This window comes from Podarcis cretensis (assembly GCF_951804945.1).
Source record: "Podarcis cretensis genome assembly, chromosome: 2".
Lineage (NCBI taxonomy): Eukaryota > Metazoa > Chordata > Lepidosauria > Squamata > Lacertidae > Podarcis > Podarcis cretensis.
Window position 1 is genome coordinate 79,151,652 of NC_137171.1, and position 22,120 is coordinate 79,173,771.

At 41.3% G+C, this 22,120-nt stretch overlaps 1 protein-coding gene across 1 annotated transcript in view; it reads left to right on the forward strand.

The window, feature by feature from the left end:
* SYN2 (synapsin II) overlaps positions 1-22,120 on the forward strand; it is a 173,397-nt gene that overhangs the window by 68,998 nt on the left and 82,279 nt on the right. Inside the window, exons 2-4 of the mRNA XM_079967296.1 lie at positions 9,897-9,954; positions 11,817-11,908; positions 14,997-15,153. Of these exons, the coding sequence (XP_079823422.1) occupies positions 9,897-9,954; positions 11,817-11,908; positions 14,997-15,153 (307 nt within the window). The remainder of the gene's footprint in view (positions 1-9,896; positions 9,955-11,816; positions 11,909-14,996; positions 15,154-22,120) is intronic.

A 22,120-nucleotide genomic window follows, 5' to 3' on the forward strand; every position in this document is an offset into this window, starting at 1 on the left:
TGTCTTCCAATACTTTGCTAGAAGAATCCTTGCTGCTGTAGTGGCGTACATAAAAAAGATCTTGTCCCTCCTTGACACCAATTGGCCGACCATGCCCAAGAGAAATGCCTCTGGTTTCTTGTGAAAAGTACATTTAAGTACCTTCTTAATTTCATTATAAATCATTTCCCAAAAGGCTTTAATCTTTGGGCAGGTCCACCAAAGGTGAAAGAAGGTACCTTCAGTCTCATTACATTTCCAACATTTATTATTGGGCAGATGATAAATCTTCGCAAGCTTAACTGGGGTCATGTACCACCTGTAAATCATTTTCATAATATTTTCTCTTAGGGCATTACATGCCGTGAATTTAATACCGGTGGTCCATAACTGTTCCCAGTCAGCGAACATAATGTCATGTCCAATGTCCTGTGCCCATTTAATCATGGCTGATTTGACTGTCTCATCTATTGTATTCCACCTCAGCAACAAATTGTACATTCTTGATACATTCTTAGTATTGGGTTCTAACAGTTCTGTTTCCAATTTCGATTTCTCCACCTGGAAGCCAATTTTCCTGTCTTGTTTAAAGGTTTCCATTATTTGGTAATAATGAAGCCAATCTCGCACCTTGGGCTTTAATTTCTCAAAACTCTGTAGTTTAAATTCACCGCTTTCTTGTTCTAAAATTTCAGAATATTTTGGCCATTTGGATTCCATGTTAAGTTTCTTCACCTCCTTAGCCTCCATAGGTGATAACCACCTAGGAGTTTTATTTTCCAACAAATCCTTGTACCGAATCCAAACATTATATAGTGCTTTCCTAACAATGTGGTTTTTAAAACCCTTGTGAACTTTAACCTTGTCGTACCATAAATATGCATGCCAACCAAACCTATTATCAAATCCTTCCAAGTCCAGAATGTCTGCATTCCCAAGTAGTAGCCAATCTTTCAACCAGCAGAAAGCTGCCGATTCATAGTACAGTCTCAAATCCGGCAGGGCAAACCCCCCTCTTTCTTTTACATCAGTAAGTATCTTAAATTTTATTCTGGGCTTTTTGCCCTGCCAGATAAATTTAGATATATCTTTCTGCCACTTCTTGAAACAATCCAGTTTATCCACAATTTGTAATGTCTGAAACAAAAATAACATTCTAGGCAATACATTCATTTTGATCACTGCAATTCGGCCTAACAAGGAAAGCTTCAAATTCGACCATATTTCTAGATCTTTCTTTACCTCTGTCCAACATTTATCATAAAAGGTAAAGGTAAAGGTACCCCTGCCCGTACGAGCCAGTCTTGACAGACTCTGGGGTTGTGCGCCCATCTCACTTAAGAGGCCAGGGGCCAGCGCTGTCCGGAGACACTTCCGGGTCACGTGGCCAGCGTGACAAAGCTGCATCTGGCAAGCCAGAGCTGCACACGGAAACACTGTTTACCTTCCCGCTGGCAAGCGGTACCTATTTATCTACTTGCACCCGGAGGTGCTTTCGAACTGCTAGGTTGGCAGGCGCTGGGACCGAGCAGCGGGAGCGCACCCCGCCGCAGGGATTCGAACCGCCGACCTTTCAATCGGCAAGTCCTAGGCGCTGAGGCTTTAACCCACAGCGCCACCTGCGTCCCATACATTTATCATAATTGTCTTTAAATAAATTCACATTTTTAGATGTCATGTTAATCCCCAAATATTTTACTTTCTTTGCCACCATTAACCCAGTTTCATTTTGGAATCTCTCTCTTTCAACATTTGTTAAGTTTTTTTTCCAGAACTTTAGTTTTTTTGTTTGTTCAACTTGAATCCTGCCACCTGACCAAAGAATTGAATTAACTCTAAAACTCTTTTTGTACTAGTGTCTGGCTCTTGTAAAGTCAATACTAAGTCATCTGCAAATGCCTTCAATTTATAGTGTTTAGCTCCGACCTGAACTCCTTTTACCAGCTGGTCCACTCCTTTTACCAGCTGGTCCCCCCTGATCATGTTCAACAAAACCTCCAGGACTGATATAAAAAGTAATGGGGATATCGGGCACCCCTGCCGTGTCCCTTTTTCTATGGAAAGTTCATCAGTAACCACATTATTTACAATTAACTTAGCCTTTTGTTCGGAATATATTGCACTTATACCATTTTCAAACCTTTGACCTACCCCCATCCCATGGAGATTCTTCTTCATGAACTTCCAAGAGATATTATCAAAGGCTTTCTCCACATCCACAAAAATCAGGACTGCCTTCGTGTTAATATTTACAGTTAGCAGTTCCATAATATCAATTATGTTCCTTACATTATCTGATAAATGTCTTCCTGGGAGAAAGCCTGCCTGGTCCTTATGAATCTCCTCCATTAACACCCTCTTCAGTCTTTTTGCTAAAATGTCAGCAAATATTTTGTAATCCACATTAAGTAGTGATATAGGGCGGTAGTTCTTAATCTGTTTTTTTTCAGTTTCAGTCTTTGGTATAAGTGTGATAAAAGCTTCTTTCCACGATTCAGGTGCCTTTTCCCCCTCTAATATTTCATTACAAACCTCCTTAAGCGGCTGTATTAACCATTCTTTCAATGCTTTATAATATCTGGAGGTTAATCCATCTGGTCCTGGAGATTTCCCTGGTTGCATATTTTGAATGGCACCCTCCACTTCTTGGTCTGTTATTTTCTCATTTAAAATCAACATACTTTGTTGCGAAATTTTTTGTAATCCATATTTCTTAAGAAAATCTTCCATGTCTCCTTCATTTTCCGGCCCTTGTGCATATAATCTCCTGAAATAACTCTGAAAGCAGTTACTAATCTCATTTGGTTTAAAAATGTTCTTTCCATCCACCTCCAAGCTTGTGACTGTATTTAGTTTCTGTCTCTTCTTCAATTGCCATGCTAGAAGTTTCCCACATTTATCCGCTGATTCAAATGTCCTCTGTCTCATTTGCTTAATTTTCCATTCTATCTCCTGGTTCATCAATTCCATATATTGCATTTGGTAGAACTTAATTTCTCTCAGGATTTCATGAGACTTTGGTTTAGACCTCAGTTTCTTTTCTCCTTCTTTTATTTTTTCCAGAATCTTATCCTTCTTTTCATTTTGTTTCTTTCTCTTTAAAGAGTTCTGTTGTATCAGAAAACCTCGCATCACGGCCTTACTTGCGTCCCAAATCACTCTTTTCTCGACCTCTGTCCTCAGATTTATCTCAAAGTAGTCCTTCAAGGTTTTTTGGGCCTTTTTGGGTCGGTGCCAGCGCTTAATGGCGGCTCTCTCCCCGATCTCCGGAGAGAGGGCTGCTTCACGAGTTCAGGTCTGACCGCTACGGCGAAGCGGGGACCCCTAAAATCACAGGCGCGGAAGCCTGTGAACAAGGAGACTCGGTGGGCACCTTTTGCGCCCCCCTTTACTGCAAAAGAGCCTTTTTAAAGGCTCCGGAGGAGCATCGGGGGATCGTGCGGTGCTGAGAGTCGCTACCCAGCCCGTGAAGTGAAGCCGCGTCGCCATAAGCGGAGAGCGCCGATTCCTTCCTGAAATCTGGACTGAAATTGAAATACCCGTAAGTAGGATTGGGAAACCTACTGGGATTACAAAAAAAGTCTGAAATTTGGCTGAAAACGGGGTTGGTAAATAAAGGAAGTCTGCCTCCCCCGGTTTGCATGGCTTTTAAAGCAACGGAACTGGAAAGCTGCAATTGAAGGAAAAATAACTTTGAACTTTTGAATTACCTAACTTTGGCATTGAACTTTAACTACCCCTCCAGCAAGCAGGAGCAGGGGGGGAAGAAAAGGAAACTTGGCTTAACCTGCGTGAGAGGAAATTTAAGTGATTAATTTCTGCTGTCTCTGACTCTGGGAACGGACTGCCTGGGTGAAGCGCTTTGACAGGAACTGTCTGATAGAACCTGCTGCAAAGCGGAGAGCTTAAATAGATACAATTTTTGGGACTTTACAGATACAATTTTTGGGACTTTACAGAAATAAATACTGTTGCAATTGGAAGACTGAAAGCTTCTTTCTCTAAGAGGGCTTTTGGTTTCTTTGTTTCTTCTACTTATTGGATATAATGTACTGCTCCCTCTAGAGGGCTGAAAGGCTACAGTTTGTAACATAGACTGTCAAATAAAAACAAGTCACTGATTTTTTCCACTTAAGAGCTGTTCCTGTGGGAATGACCTTGGGACATGAGTGGTTCCGCAGAAGACATAACAACAAGATCTAAGGCTAAAGCTGCACAAAAGAAAAGAGGCTCAATATCAGGCTTAGCTGGACAGGAGAAAGGAATAAACGCATTCATGGAATCAGTGACTCAAGCATTACTCAAAATAAATGAATCTTTAGAAAATTTGACCAAGCAGAGCACGGAGAATACCAAACAACTGACAGAACTTACAACAAAATTGGACTTGAATACAAAAAGTATTACATCTAACACAGAAACCATAAATAGATTGGTTCAAGAAAACGCTACAATTCGAAAAATTGCAGAAGAGGCTAAAGCCACTGCTGAAAACACACAGGAAAGTTTAATACCAGTCTGCAAGAAGTTGGACCAAGATGAGGCGGCCTTGTCTTTGTGGGAGATTCAGAGGAAAGAGAGGAATTTGAGACTTAGGCTGGTCCCTGAAAGTGAAGGGGACAACCTAGTGGACTTTCTCACAAAAGAAGTATCAGAATTTTGGCAGGTAAATTCAGAGGAAGGCGACTTTAAGATAACAACCGCCTTCAGACTGGGCAGAAGGCAAGGCAGGAAGATCCCAAGGGATTGTCTGATAACTCTGAGATCTAAAGAGGAAAGAGATAAAATTCTAAATTTACATTACCAGAGAACCCTTCAGATTGGAAATGCTTCTGTTCAAATTTACAAGGACATCCCAAAATACATTCTGGAGGTAAGAACTTATTTCAAGAATCTGGTTGACCTGCTGAAGAAGAATAACATACCTTTCAGGTGGGAATTTCCACAAGGCTTGTCTTTTAACATCAAAGGAAAAAAAGTCAAAATAAGAACAGTGCAAGATAAAGAACAATTCCTAGACAGAAACGAGGAGGACCTTGTGAAAGGAGTGCTTGACTCGACTTCTGATACAGACCTTGGAAACTTGACATTTGGACTGAAATCACCTACGGAAGGAGAACAGCTGCAGGGAGCAGCTGGAGGCAACTAACTAATAATGTCTCTGCAATTTTTAACCTGGAATTGTAATGGGCTTAACCTTCCCAGAAAAAGGCGCGAGGTCTTTCATATTTTGAAAAGAGAACAATTGGATTTGATATGTCTACAATAAACCCACATAACAAGAGCACACAGAAGACTACTTATAAATAAAAGATTAGGACAGGAATTTATCTCATCAGATAAAGTTAAGAAAAGAGGAGTGGTGATCTATGCAAAGGAAAAATTGGCCCCAAAATTGATCTTTAAAGATGAACATGGAAGAACTTTGGCAATTGAGATACAAATCCAAGGAGAAAAACTCTTGATAGTTGGCATCTATGCACCAAATGAAGGGAAGGCAGAATTTTATAAGAAATTGCATGAGACATTAACGGACTATTTGGATCATAAGGTGATTTTATTAGGAGATATGAATGGCGTGGTCTCTTTAAACATGGATAAAGCACAAAGACAGGTGGTCTCTAAGGACGGGAGACTACCTAAGACCTTTTTTGAAATGACTGAAAATATAGATTTGATTGATATCTGGAGAACAAGAAACCCTCTTGAGAGAGAGGGAACATTCTTTTCAGAGGCACAAATGACATGGACAAGAATAGATCAAATATGGATTACTAGTGGAATGGCTCCAAGGATAAAAAAGGTGGAAATCTGCCCAAAGACATGCTCCAACCATAACGCAGTGAAGATGGAAATGAAACTAACAACAGCTGGATCCTTCAGATGGAGAATGAATGACACCCTATTCAGAGAGGTGGAGATTTACAAAAAGGCCCTATACTGTGTAACTAATTCGCCTTGACTGAACACTTCACTACCGGGCCTCTTAAAACAATTGTGTTTCCTGGTAGAGAATTGATGACAAAAGGTGTTTCCAGTAGCTACAGAAAGAGTACTAGGATGGTCCTGCTTTGCAAACTGAAAAGAAAAACATGGGGGGGGGGAGAATAAAAAAGAAAAAAAACTGAAAAGAATAGCAGAATGTGCCACATTTATTTACATTCAAAAATTGATAACTTTCCACATTTTACATTTCCACATTCACCTTTAATTGTTCAGAAGTGACATCTAGAATGGTTTACTTAAGTTTATAATTAGGAAAATAGTTCGGCATAGCAACTCCACTTTTTTATATATATCAGAGATGGGTGGTCCTCCAAATATTGTTGTATTCCCAACTCCCATCAACTCCAGTCAGCAGGAATGATGGGAGTTTTAGTCCAGCAACACCTGCGGGACCACAGACTCCTCAAACATGCTCTGTGTAATAAATCCTTTGATACTTTAACTATTTTTACCTATAAACTTTGCCTTTTCCTTAGTTAGTTACACTTCCTCACATTTTTGTACCTCCTCAGTCAGCAGTGACTTAAAAATAGCCACTATCACCACCACCACCACAAAATGTGTATACTGCTTGATTGTAAAAGCTTCATAGAATTGTGGAGTTGGAAGGAACCCCGAGGGTCATCTAGTCCAACCCACCTCTCGTGAGAGTCAGTTCCACTGTCAAACAACTCTCACTGTCAGAAAGTTTTTCCTGAGTTCTGTTGAAATTTCCTTTCTTGTAACTTGAATCCATTGGTTTGGGTCTTAGCCTCTGGAGCAGGAAGCTTGCTCCTTCTTCCATGGGACAGCCATTCAAGACAAGGCAGAAGTACTGTTTTGGGGGGACAGGAGGCGGGTGGGTATGGAGGACTCTTTGGTCCGGAATGGGGTAACTGTGTCCCTGAAGGACCAGGTGCGCAGCCTGGGAGTCATTTTGGACTCACAGCTGTCCATGGAGGCGCAGGTCAATTCTGTGTCCAGGGCAGCTGATTACCAGCTTCATCTGGTACGCAGGCTGAGACCCTACCTGCCCGCGGACTGCCTAGCCAGAGTGGTGCATGCTCTGGTTATCTCTCGCTTGGACTACTGCAATGCGCTCTTTGTGGGGCTACTTTTGAAGATGACCTGGAAACTACAACTAATCCAGAAAGCGGCTTTTAGACTAGTGACTGGGAGTGGCCGCCGAGACAACATAACACCGGTCTTAAAAGACCTACATTGGCTCCCAGTACATTTCTGAGAACAATTCAAAGTGTTGGTGCTGACCTTTAAAGCCCTAAACAGCCTCAGTCTAGTATATCTGAAGGAGTGTCTCCACCTCCATCGTTCTACCTGGACACTGAGGTCCAGGTCTGAGGGCCTTCTGGCAGTTCCCTCACTGCGAGAAGTGAATTTACAGGGAACCAGTTAGAGGGCCTTCTCGGTAGTGGCACCCGCCCTGTGGAACGCCCTCCCACCAGATGTCAAAGAGAACAACAACTACCAGACTTTTAGAAGACATCTGAAGGCAGCCCTGTTTAGGGAAGCTTTTAATGTTTGATGGATTACTGTATTTTAATATTTTGTTGGAAGCTGCTCAGAGTAGCTGGGGAATCCCAGCCAGATGGGCGGAGTATAAATAATAAATTATTATTATTGTTGTTGTTGTTATTATTATTCAGATATTTGAAAATGGCTATCATATCTCCTTTCAGTCTCCCCTTTTCCAGGCTAAATATACCCAGTTCCCTCAACGATTCCTCTTAAGACTTGGTTTCCAGACCCTTTTTTATCGTGGTTGCCTCCTCTGCACACGTTCCAGCTTGTCAATGTCCTTCTTAAACTGTGGTGCCCAGAACTGGACACAGTACTCAGGTGTATTACTATTATTTCCCTTGGATGAGACACTATATTTCTGTTGATACAGCCTAGATTAGCTTTTTTTGCTGCTGTATCACACTGTTGACCCTTTAATCTTGTGGTCTACTAAGACCCCTAGATCCTTTTCACATGTACCACTGGCAATCCAGTTGTCCCCATCTGTCTTCTGTGTAAAAATCATGAAGATCTATATGAATTTTTGCCTCTGACCCATATTTGTGCACCATTTTTGCTAGAAACCTCCAGATCCATGGTTTTTATGGTTTAGTCAATGGAGTAAGATGTGCCCTGTGATATGATGGTTGGGAGTGGGGAATGTGCAATTTCAAGAGCATCTGGTTTACTGGATTTGATGTGTATGAGAGCACCCTTCTTTTCATCTTCTGATGAAGGGGGCACTGAGTGTGCTGAGGCTACAATAACTTTGCAGCATTGAAGGAAGTCCTCAAGAGTACCATGTTGATCAAGAGCACCATGCTGGTGACTTGTGAAACATATTTTATAGTTTTAAAAGACATAATGATGCCTGTCCTGCTTTCTAACTTGCATGGAGTATGGTGAGATGGATATTGTGGAGAAGGTATATTGTGAAGAAAATATATGACATGACTCTCTGCATCTCTTGGTCCAGTGGAGGCTTACGGTATTGACTTGGGTATGCTCGCCCTCCTGTTGAAGCAAGAACATTTGAAAGTCTTATCATGCAAAAAAAATAGCGCCACCAGAACGTCTACTATTCCTCTCTCACGTGTGTCATTTCACAAGCAACGTTTGATTTGGAAAGTTGAAATTTTCCCAAGGATTTTAAATTCAAAATCATGTTGCATTTACTCAATGACAAGCTGATGCTGACATTTCCTTCTTAACTTTGTCAGCGTCAAAGAAAACTGTATACCCTGATCTCCAAATTGCAGACCTAGGCCAGAGCCTTCCTTCCTAAAATGCATGCACAAATTATTTATAGATATTAATGTACATTGCATTCTGGTAGGAAAGTGAATTTTACATAAAGAGAGAAAAGGCATTCTTCGTTTTTATTTCCAAGAAACATAAAACTATATTTACTTGCATCAGGAGCACTTTGTTTTGTTAACCTTTTTCAAGCTGGCAAGCAGCTGCTCTTTTTTAAAAGTGCATGGCTTGGCCACTGCTGATTTACCTTGCATAGTAGCTGTAAACTAAGCAGGGGATCACAGTCATTACCAAACGTGTTTTTATAGGAGCTTCCAAATGTTTAATATTCCCTTTTTTCATGAATGGATGTAATTTAGACATTACATGACCCTATTTCAATATTGCTGCAAATCTCCCAAGTTAGTATGCTGGGAATAATTAAGGCTTGTTGATGTTTTTTCTAAGCACTGAAGGCGCCACTTAACTTTGGAATTGGCCCAAGTTCTCAGTAAAGGAACACTTCAAAAGTTAGTCAGAGTTTAGTCCTCTGAATCAGCAAATCCAAGAATATGCCTTATAAAGTTACGCTGGAGGGGGGAGAAAACATATTTAAAAAATAAAACATTCAGAAAGGTTTTAATGCTTTTCTACTTCTACTTTTAATGCTTATGTGGAATTAAATCACTGGATGTATTCGTGGCCTCGTTTTGTTTAACGTTTTGTTAGACTCCAGATGGCATAATTTAGTGTTCGGTATTGGTGTTTATTTTCAAAACTGAAGTCATTTGTTGAAACATGAATCATGTCAGAGATCAGTTGTTTAATAATTGCCTCATCGAGCGGATGTTTACAAAGAAAAGGTGAATCTGAGGGGGAGTGTTTCAGCCTAATTGGAATACAGTCCATATGCCAATAGATAAAGTAGATTCTAATTGTTTTTAAGTGTCAATCTTTCACTGTGTGCATATATGAAATATACAGAAAATTTTATTTTTTAAACATCAGCTATAAATATAATCTTTCCAATAAGGTAAGTTTAAATGAGATGTTAAAATCCATCCAATAACTTTAATAATGTTAAAAGTGTATTGCCCAGCTTACCAAAGAGTAATGCCTTAACTCTACGCATACCATTATATTTACACCAGATTTATTGTAGTTATTTTCTTTTTCAGGGCCAAATCTTTTCGTGGGAAAAAGGTCCATGGGGAATATGACATTAAAGTTGAACAGGTATCAATTTAAGAATTTCATTTCATTTTTACATAGACTATTTTTTCCATATTTCTGTTTGCTATTATTTATTTATTTATTTATTTATCTATCTATTTATCTATTTACATGATTTGTATACCATCCTTAGCATGATCACAGGGTGGTTAACAAAATCAAATAAGAATTTTTAAAAATCCATAAAATCGCACAATCCTTAAAATATACAACTCAATTCGTAACAGTTCATTGGATAGCAATTGACTAATAGCAACAGCAGCAACTAATCCCTTCGTATGCTCAGGTATCTCCTTCAAACACCTGCCGAAAAAAGCGCTTCTAACCAACTGCCTAAACTGCAAAGTATTGAGACTGGACATCTCAGTAGGGAATTCCGCATGTGAAGAGCCTTCACTAAAAAGGCCCTTTTCTGGGCCACCACACCATGTACATCATTCTGCGATGGGACCACCAAGAGGGCCTCATCTACTAATCTTAGAGCATGAGCAGGCTAACATGGAAGAAGTTGGAAGTTGGGCTTACGGAGGTTTGGGTGCCAGACCATTAAGGGCTTTAAATGTCAAAGTACGTAAAAACATTGAGCTGGGCTCAGAAAACAAGTGGCAATCATTTTCACTGTTTTAATATGGGAGTAATATGCTCACAGCCTGCTGCTCCCACCACCATACTTGCTGCAGCTTTTTGCACTAGATGCAGTTTTGTTGCTGCCTTCAGGGACAGCTCCACATAAAGTGCATAACAGTAGTCCAGTTTGGAGGTTGTCAGACCATAAATAACTATGGCCAGGTTATACCTATCTAGATGGGGCCATAGTATGCTCACCGAGCCAGGGGTAGATGCTCCTAGGCACCAAGGTCACCTGCCTGGCCTCAAGTGACAATGATGGTTCCCAAATTATGCACCTGCTCCTCCAAGGGGAGAGCAGGAAATTCTACTAACTCCTGCCCATCCATGGCACTTATGTCTTGTCTGGATTCAGCTTCAGTTTTGACCCCTAGTCAGCCCATTGCTACCTCCACTCTGCCTCTCTTGGTACCAATGGAACAGAGAGACAGAGCTTACTGCAAAACGCCTGATGATTGCTCCCAGTGGTTTCCTAAATAACAACTTGTGTCATGTGTTGTTAAAATACAGTACTCGGTTTGTTGAAGAAAGAACACATGAATATCACTTGGAAATCTGTCAGGACTATAGTGAAATTACACATATACTTTTATATAAAACCAGTATAAATGCAGGCTACAGAAACTCTGCACAGCTGGTAGATCCATGACTTTCTTCTGAAGTTGTACAGTGACTTGTATCAGCCTGAAAGTTAGTTCTTATATCAAAATATTATAAAAGGTGCTCAAGAGGAGCCAACACTGATCTCCTATTAATCCAGAATTGTTTGTATGGAGTTTTTCCCCCAAGTGCACAATAACCATTTCACCTTATTTTTAAACCACACATTTGTACTTGATATGTGGTAAAAATTCTTCTTATTGTTTGGCAGAATAACAGGATACCCTGGAGACAGAATGATTTGATCTACTGTATAGATTTAAAGATAGCGTTTTTTTCCTGGACACACACTGTTTCTGGCTTTCACCTGAAAAATATTTCCAGGAGTGGGATAAGATTCTAAACAGGATTGCTAACTCGTGCCTTAAGAAAAGAACTCCTGTAGCAACTTCTAGCAACTTCTTCTGGCACACTCCTCAATGAAGGGAGAAGTTTCACATGTCCAAAGTCTTCCTTCCTTCAGATGACAGAGATAGGAGCATTAGCCCTAAGTAGAGCAACAGCTTAATTAAATACGCAAAGAAGAATTTAATCTGACACAATTGATTATGGAGGTTCTTTTTTTTCTTTTCTTACAGGCACAGTTTTCAGAGGTCAATTTGATAGCTCATGCTGATGGCAATTATGCTGTTGACATGCAGGCGTTCCGAAATGGCACTAAAGTTGTTAGGTAAGTTGTTTTCTTTCCCCTCCTCATAAAAACTGAAATTAACTTAAAGCAGTCGAAAGCTACCATATTGCTAAAACCAACAATGTTCTTTGGAATTATTAAATTAGATCAGCATTTAGCCAGAGGCGAAACTAGAGGCTTTATTCCACCTTGGTCAAATGACCCTGTTTGCCCTCACCCACCCACATGCATTTGCTTACACACACACATAGGCTGGCAGCCTCAATAGCACCCCAGTGGAGGCTTCACCTGGGGCAGGCAATCAATCAATAAAGCAAGCAAGCAAGCTCCGCCCCCCCAACCCGGTAGCTATGACTGATTTAGCAAACTCTGTTTTGATCACTTTCTAACTTGTAAAGCAAAAGAACAACTCTTAATAGCAATGAGACATAGCAATGAAATTAGCTTTGGACAAATTTATTTTTCAAATTATAAAAATATTTTCTGAAACTGTTTATTCTTTTGGTTAGGGTATTTGACTCATGTTGCTTGTTTCTTTAAAGGTGATTTAGTATTTGTGGAAGCTTACCTCCAATACTATTCAAAACTTCCTGTCTTTGCAGAACTGATGATTCATTATAATAATAATAAATAATAATAATAAAAAATACCATATTGGTATGAGCTTTCGTGTGCATGCATACTTCTTCAGATACACTGAAATAGAAGTCACCAGATACTATGGCAGACCAACACGGCTACCTACCTGTAACTGTCATTATAATAAAGTCATCTACTATGCTGTACTAAGAAAGGTTTATTAGGTGTTGCCCCTGTTCCTTTGAAATAAATAGGAGAAGGAAGGAACCCCACAAATAACAAATGGTGCTGTGATGCACCAGTGATTAATACATACAAAGGGCTCATTGCAGGGAGTTGGACTAGAAGACTCTCGGGAACCCTTCCAACCCTACAGTTTTATGATTCACTGCTCCTGGAGGGATCCCCATACCAGAATCTTATTCTTCCCATTATTCTTCCCTTTCCTGCTTGGAGCATACATATCATGATGCCAAGGTATTATTGGAAGCAGTTAGTTCAGCTGGTTAAAGCGTGGTGCTGATAATGCCAAGGTTGTGGGTTCAGTTCCCATGTGGGCCAGCTGCATATTCCTGCATTGCAGGGAGATGGTTCTCAGGGTCTCTTCCAGCTTTACATTTCTGTGACATGTGAGCCTCTGTGAACAACGCTCTGAATAGTGCTTTCATTTCTGCTGCAATGGGACATGGGGAAGCTAGAGCTCTGGCATGACCTATGTGGATCTTTCCTTGCATCAGGGTTATTTATGCCTGCAATACAGCTAGACCAAGCCCATAGTAATTCAAAAGGCTAGCAAATATTTCTGCTGATTAAATGTTATATGCATGAGCTAGTTACAGATAGGTAGCCGTGTTGGTCTGCCATAGTCAAAACAAAATAAAAAAATTCCTTCCAGTAGCACCTTAAAGACCAACTAAGTTAGTTCTTGGTATGAGCTTTCGTGTGCATGCACACTTCTTCAGATACACTTCTTCAGATACGTGTATCTGAAGAAGTGTGCATGCACACGAAAGCTCATACCAAGAACTAACTTAGTTGGTCTTTAAGGTGCTACTGGAAGGAATTTTTTTATTTTGTTTTGTGCATGAGCTGTAAATATAATCAGGGAGGAACAATGTATTGATTTATAAAGATATTGCAGAACATATCTAAAAAATGATGGGTGAAAAAGGTTTTATTTTTTTATTTTTAAAAAAGCTTATTTGAAATTCAGTTGCACTCCCAAGGATTTCTGCTTCAGAATTGATTCACATGCACTTCTGTGGTATAGCTGATGATTCCATGTGATTGGGATCCCATACCATAATTGCAATGTCTGAAATTAGGAAACAAATAGTGGTCATAGGGGATGCGGTTAACTGCCATTTTCTGGCATTGTCTTTTCCTAGGGGGCAGCAGTAGTGCAGTATTTATGGCAGCTGCCCAACTCACCTGGTTTCTCATTCCAGATGTAACTACTCTGATGTGAATTTTTTGAGATCTAGGAAATAGAGTACAATAGAGTCGCTTTGCCCATGAATAACAAGAGGAGGGATCAGAGCCATAAGTTTCTTCCTGCACACTGAGAAGTCTAATTGGGAAGCCCATTGCAAAGGATTTAAATGAAAGCAAGGCATGTCTTTCAACATCACAAATGTTAGAGAATCACTCTGTATCATAATCCACTGATTCTCAGCCCACTTGTGCTGGGACCAGTAATCTGGCAGGAATGTGTGCTGACCTAATAAGAGGGGAAATGACTATATTGCTTGTAAGAGGAGAAAGGGCTCAGTAGCACTCAGATGCTCCAAAAAGCTATCATATTATAGCTTGTATCTCTATCTTGTATCTCTATCTCCTTGCTCTATCATTCAACCTCCTTTTATCTATTTGTTGTCTCCTAACATCTTATATTTTGTGCTCCTAATTCTCATACCTTATCACCTCAGTCCTGGCACTTATTTCCAACAATCCCAAGATGTTTTCTGCTTCTTTCTTAATAATTGTAGTTTATAGGTACAGAGTGCTTTACTAAATGCTGCCCTACAGGTGATTGTCCCAGTGTCCCAGGCAATAAAAATTATTCTGATTGTTCTTTTCTTTTCATACAGGTGTTGGCTTTTCCCTTTAGTTATCTAAGTAACTTAGGAACAAATATCAAAGATACGGTTTTCAGTGAGCATGCAGTTGCTAGATTAGAGCTGCATCACTATAGATTATAAGAGATGTCACTTGGGTAGACCAGGTCTAGCTGGGGAATCTGGAGCTTCTTCACTTGGATGTGCACCCTAGTCTTAAGCATACTTAGTCAGAAGAAACTCCCATTGATTTCAGTGGGCTTGCTTCCAAGTGAGCATGAATAGGACCACAGCTTTAGTAACACAAATCATTGAAAGAAGAACATCGGGCTTATGGGGAGGGGTGAATCCTCTGACTTTCAGTGCAAAACGTTTCATTTGAAAAAGTATAGTAACCTTTGTTCTCTTACATTCTCTTATGTTTGTATTACTTTCATTTATAAGAAAAATAGCTTATGAAAGAAACATTTAAATTCTCTTATTCTCCTTAGATCATTCAGGCCCGACTTCGTTCTTGTTCGACAACACTCGTTTGGCATGGCAGAAAATGAAGACTTCCGTAACTTAATCATTGGGATGCATTATGCTGGCATCCCTAGCGTTAACTCCCTAGAGTCAATCTTCAACTTCTGTGACAAGCCCTGGGTGGTAAGTTGACAGAAATTCCCGAGTTCGAAGGCAACCGTCGCTTTGAATTGGAAGGTTGGGGAAAATGAAGGAGCTGTTTTGTGTGATGCATGACAAATCTGACCATCTAGATTTTTTAAAACATTAGTTAACGCTATATTAGTCCAATGGTGGGCTCATTAATTGCCCTAAGAGCTATAATTTTAATTTCTCATGTGAAAATACAAAACACTTTTACTGTATGCTGTTTCATTCCTTTATTATGTTTTTATTGTCTTTACTCTAAAGAGCTCAAGGTGGTGTACATGTTCACATCTCCCTGCCCCCTGGCTAATTTTTATATATACAAAAAAAAATTTTTTTTTGATGTGCGTTGGACGAGTGGAGGTTTGAACTTGTGCCTGTCTAGTCTGAGTCCAACACTCAAACGACTACACCACATTTGCTCCAAGTGGCAGTCCATTTGTAGCCAAAATAGTGCCATCAGCACAGAAAGAGCGATCAGAAGGTTTTGGGGGCACCCCAAGGTTTGCAGAAATACAAACATTTTAAGGAGGTACAAAAGCTTAAAGGGGACCCTCCTCCTCCTCCACCCCCCCCCCATAAAAAGCCATCCCATTAAGGGCTACACATTCTCAGTGGCCATATAATGCTCAGTGGATGATGTGACCGGAGGTGGGGAGTTGGGAGAACAGTAAACGGGAGAGAAGGAGAATAGAATTGAATAGAACTGAGCATCTTGGAATGGGGCATGGCTGTCTAAACCCTGAATGGGAACACTCCACACTACATGTGTGCAGATCCCACTGGTAGATATTATCAACATAAATTGCACCTGCTGTGTGTAGAGCCCTCATCTTTCTCAATTTTGTTACATCTTCCTGCTGCTCTTCCTTGAGGTCTCTGTGTGTGCATGCTGTAGTACCCATAGAATCACTTCTGCAACCAGAAAGTTAATGTGAGGTGATAAGCTTTTTAGGATGCCTTTGCCTTAGAGCAAGCTCTTTAAAAATGCTGGCGTTAAGGACAAAACCAGTTATACTTGAATTCAGCATTTTTCTTCCTTAGGCTTCTCAGTCTTGACATTCCTGCTATTGTTTTAAAAGGTTGCTAGCATTTGGGACTAGCCATGCATGCCCTTATCATTTAAAACCAGGATGCTTTTATCTTTCTTCACCCAGCCCTTTGCATAAGAAACTGGCTTTATAGATTTACAACATAAAATTGAAGAGCTGGAACATGCCAGTCTGAATGAAAGCATAAATGTCTGAGTGTTGAGCTGGTAGGATGGGTTTATGCTATAAAAATTTACTACCAGCTTGTCATTTATGAATAAATTTATCATTTATCACATTTTATGAAATCATGTTTTACTGAATGGCTGGGTAGGTCCTTTTTAGAGATACGGCATGTGGAAGTTCTAATATTTTTTGTCACGTTTTAGCAACAGATTTTGGCTCTTTAAAATGCATTTATTTATTTATACCCCACCTTTTCTCATAGGAGCTCCAAGTGGTCTCCACCCCCAACCACCATCCTATCCTTGCAATAACCCTTTGAGGTCTGTTAAGCTTAGAGATCACTGGGACGCAGGTGGCACTGTGGTCTAAAGCACTTGCTGATCAGAAGGTTGGCGGTTCGAATCCCCGTGACGGGGTGAGCTCCTGTTGCTTGGTCCCCGCTCTTGCCAACCTAGCAGTTCGAAAGCACGTCAAAGTGCAAGTAGATAAATAGGTACCACTCCAGCGGGAAGGTCAACGGTATTTCCGAGTCCTGCTCTGGTTTCGCCAGAAGCGGCTTAGTCATGCTTGCCACATGACCTGGAAAAACTGTCCGCAGACAAACGTCGGCTTCCTCAGCCAGTAAAGCGAGATGAGCGCCGCAACCCCAGAGTCATTCATGACAGGACTTAACTGTCAGGGGTCCTTTACCTTTAAGCTTACAGATAGTGATTAGCACATTATGAGCTTCATACATGAGTGAAGATTTCAACCTGGGTCTCCTTTTTGATAGGGATCTTTGCTTTCTGTCTGGGTTTTTTGTGGGGGGGGGGGCGCGTTCCAAGCATCAACAATTTTTCTTCTGTGAAATAGATATTTTCTGGTACCCACAGCAACATTGAATGTAAAAATGACAAGTGATCTGTCAACTCCAAAATACCCTAGAGCAGTTATGGGGAATATGTGGTCCTACAGATGCTATCCTCTAACTTCTATCACCCCTGAGCATTAGCTATACTCGCTGAGGCCTATGAGAGATGGAGTCCAATATCTGGAGGGCCACATGTTCCCACCCTGGCCCTTGACAATAAATAATGCATATTCTTAATCCATGGATACCACTCTCACCAGACCCTGGGATAAGGAATAGAACATACCAAGCTGCATTAACAGAACTGAGAGAACATATACAATAATTCCAGTAATCTCCATACAATCTATATATTTTTAAAAAAGGAAAGCAGCACCTTTCAGATCAATAGAACTTCAGTCAACACAAAACTTACGGAGGAGGATTAGTATGGCAGTAAGCTCATTCTATTCAAAAGCCGTAAGAGCTGGCTGAGTATCCCACCAAGATAATGACTGAGAAGGGGTTCACATATAACCTTTCATCCCATAGAGCATCAAAGTATGTAAAAGAGTAACCAAAATGATCAGGGAGCTGGAGCAAGGCCTCTACATGAAAGGGTTAAAATGTTGGCAACTGTTTTATTGGGAGCCAGGGGGAAGCAACTAAGGAGGAAGATGCTAAACATATATAATGATATCATTCATGGTACAGAGAAGGTGGATAGAGAGAAATTATATGATTGTTGTCTGCTGCTTCCAGGACCATAGGAAGCCCTCCCATAAGGGATTCCGAAGTTCATTCTGCACTCTCCTTTTGTACTTGGAAGGAGTTTCCCACTAGTACAGTTTCCCACTCAGATTGAAGCTGCAACTGCAGTTCTGCTATTTGCTCTCTCTTCCTCCCTCCTGCAGTCTGAGAGAGACTCCATTGGAAAGTTCTGTGCTCATTTTTGTGTGTGGAAGCAAGACATGAGGCCATTTCCCATTTAGGTGTAATTACTTAAATGCTGTATATTAGGGAGAGAAATGTCCTATTCTGTTTCATGGCACATGCTTATATTTAAATGCATGTGAATAAAACTAAAATAGTAAGACTGTTATTATCTAAGTCTCTAATTATAGCATTAGCATTCAGTGTACCCTATACCTAGGGATTTCACTCAAAGCTACAATGTTCCACTCTTAGGATAACAAAATGTATCTTGCACATTCTTTTATTATCAAATGAAAGAGCTCTCTTGCCAAGTGCTTACTATTATCTGTACAAAGCATTGGTGGTACACATAAAGATTTCAGCTGACAATCCCTCTCACTCGAGAAAAGCTCTTTAATAGATGAAAAGACAGCTTTTATATGAGAAAGGTAAGAAGACAAAGTGCTAGCAATACAAAGAAAATGCACTAAGAACAAGAATTCTCACAGTAAAATCTATGAAGACATTGAACTATCAAGCACAGTCATCCTCGTACATCATAGAATCACAGACAGTGATCCATTTCCCCAAAGAAAAAGTAGATAGATGGTTGCAAACAGAACCAAAGATGTTTAATTCCCCCCCCACTGTCCCATTTTTCTTCCCTGTTATTTTTATACTTAAAAACAAATCACACAGATAACATCACTCGAACTGAATAATATTCAAATGAATCACATTCATTTTCTTTTTTGATCAAAGGACAGATGTTGTAAAATCTCTTGTGCTAGAAATTTTCTGAAGTATAAGCATAGATGTTGCTGGTATATGTCACTGTTGTTTCTTATAAACCTCAGATGTTTAGTTACCAGGTAAAACACAATTACCATAACATTCTCCCATATTGATATGTGTTATTTTTTCTTTATTACTACACATACAGTTGAAATGAAAATAGCTCCAGAGGGGACTTGAAACACTAGTTATTAGCTTGAAGAGATCTTCTCATCCTGGTTTCCCACCATTCGTGGACTATGCCATATTTAAAATTGATTCAGAGTCCTAAGTTGCTAGTGCTGTTTCTTCCTGTTAATTTGTTGAAGTGACAAATCTTTAACTTATGCTTATCATTCATGCTTATCCTCCCCGGCTCGGGTGGCGAACCTATTTGGGCTCGTCCACGAAAACTGATGGATCCTGATAGATTCCGACAAGCTTTACGGAACCCTGCTCCTCCTGGCGACTCATTAGATGACCTTGTTGAGGACTGGAATAACCGGCTCTTGGCAGCCATTGATGAGATCGCGCCTAAGCGCCCTCTGCGACCCTGTCGAAACCGGGCCCCTGGGTTTACTGAGGAGCTCCAGAAAATGAAGCGGGATCTCAGACGGCTAGAGCGAGTATGGCGACGGACTCGTGACGGAGCCTCAAGAACATCTTATAGGACGCTTATGAAAGCCTATGAGATGGCTATGAAAGCTGCTAAGAAATCTTACTTTGCAGCTTCCATTGCATCCACTAGCTCTCGCCCGGCACAACTTTTTAGAATAATTAGGTCAATAACGTCCTTAGGAGGACAACCAAATTTAAGCACAAATTCGACCCACAGCTGTGAGGCATTTGCAAGCTTTTTTGTGGAGAAAGTCCTGTTGCTCCGCCGTGACCTCCCTGCCAATTTAGATACAGTGACTGAACTGGAGGCCCCTCGACTGACTTCAGGTCCAGTGTTGGTCCATTTCGATCCGATACGTCCTACTGATGTGGATAGATTCCTCCAAGTTGGTAGGCCCACCACCTGCCTCCTTGATCCGTGCCCGTCTTGGCTGATTAGGGAGTGTCCAGATGTTGCGCGGACCCCCCTGGTTGAAATTATCAATTTGTCCCTTGACACGGGGACATTCCCAGGGGAACTGAAGGAAGCAGTGGTGTGTCCATTCCTAAAGAAAACTTCATTAGATCCCTTAGACCTATCCAATTACCGCCCAGTTTCAAATCTACCATACCTGGGTAAGGTAATTGAGAGAGCGGTTGCTGAACAGCTTGGTAGGTTTCTGGAGGAAACATCGGCATTAGATCCATTTCAGTCCGGTTTCCGTCCTGGTTTTGGGACGGAGACGGCTCTTGTCGCCCTAACAGATGATCTCCATAGACAACTGTATTGAGGCGGGTCAGGACTGCTGATCCTTTTAGATTTGTCAGCAGCCTTTGACATGGTCGATCATGATCTTCTGGACCACCGCTTCGCAGACGTGGGGATACAGGGCATAGCCTGTAACTGGTTGTGCTCTTTTATCTCTGGTCGGGGACAGAGGGTGGCAATAGGGAGGGAAATGTCGTCACGCCACTCCTTGGTGTGTGGAGTGCCGCAGGGCGCAATTCTCCCCCCGATGCTTTTTAACATCTTTATGCGCCCCCTTGCCCAGATTATCCGGAGCTTTGGGGTGGGCTGTCACCAATATGCTAATGACACTCAGCTCTATCTGCTGATGGATGGCCACACCAACTCGGCCCTGAACACACTGACCAGATGCTTGGAAGCTGTGGCTGGATGGTTTCGTGGGAGCCGATTGAAACTAAATCCTTCGAAAACAGAGGTCCTATGGCTAGGTCGGGATGGCATGGGGATGAGGGACCAACTCCCTTCTCTTGCGGGGGCCCAATTAGTGCCATTGCCTTCCGTTAAGAGTTTGGGTGTAATCCTTGACGCCTCCCTTTCCATGGAGGCGCAAGTTACAGCAACAGCCAAGGTGACATTTTTCCACCTTCGCCGCATCAAGCAGTTGGTCCCTTACCTTTCCCGCCCCGACCTGGCCACAGTGATCCATGTGATGGTCATTGCCAGGCTTGACTACTGTAATTCGCTCTACACGGGGCTGCCCTTGAAGCTGTCCCAGAAACTCCAGCGGGTGCAGAATGCTGCAGCGAGGCTCCTCACGGGGTCTCTGCCATGGGAGCATATTCACCCAGTGCTTTTCAAGCTGCACTGGCTCCCGGTGGAGTACAGGGTCAGATTTAAGGTGCTGCTTTTGACCTTTAAAGCCCTTCACGGCCTAGGACCCTCGTACCTACAGGACCGCCTCTCCCAGTATGCCCCACGGAGAGCCTCAAGGTCCATAAATAACAACACCCTAGTGGTCCCAGGCCCTAAGGAAGTTAGATTGGCTTCAACCAGAGCCAGGGCCTTTTCAACTCTGGCTCCGGCTTGGTGGAACGCTCTGCCTCATGAGACCAGGGCCCTGCAGGATCTGATTTCTTTTCGCAGGGCCTGTAAGACAGAGTTGTTCCGCCTGGCCTTTGGCTGGAGCCAATTTGATTCCCTCCCTCCCTCTCTTTCTTTTTTCTTTTCCTTCTCCTCCTGCGATGAGGCTACATTTTAATATTTTAATGGTCCATTATTTTAATGTTGTGTTTTATTTTTGTTTTTAAGTTGTAATCATTCATCTTGTTTTTATTATTGCTTGTAAGCCGCTCTGAGCCCGGCCTTGGCTGGAGAGGGCGGGGTATAAATAAAAATTATTATTATTATTATTATTATTATTATTATTATTATGTTTTGTGTCATTGCGCATCCAGCTGTACTATGTGGGCTGGCGGCAGAAAATTGTCTGTTGGAGGCTCAACATTTTTGTTAATGGAGAATTAAGTGTGTGATTAGAGCATAGCACAATCCTCAACTCCAATGTTGCTGTGGCTCTGGAGGGCTGTTGATTCTGCTGAGAGAAGTCCCACAAAGATAGCTGCTGTGATTACAAGACTGAGTCAAGGATGTTGTTGTTGCAACTGAGATTTCATAGTTTGAACGCTGGAAATAAGGGCATATGGAATTAAGTTCTCCTTCATAGGTGTGGCGTGTATGAGAATTGCCTTAAAAACCCGTTGAATGGCTGGTGGTTTTGCAATCTTATAAAATAATCTCATAGGAAAAATGCACTGAAATTCTCCTATTTGGAACCCCAATTCTAAATTCTTCTACATTGGGGTGAGAAATTAGGTCCAGCATGGG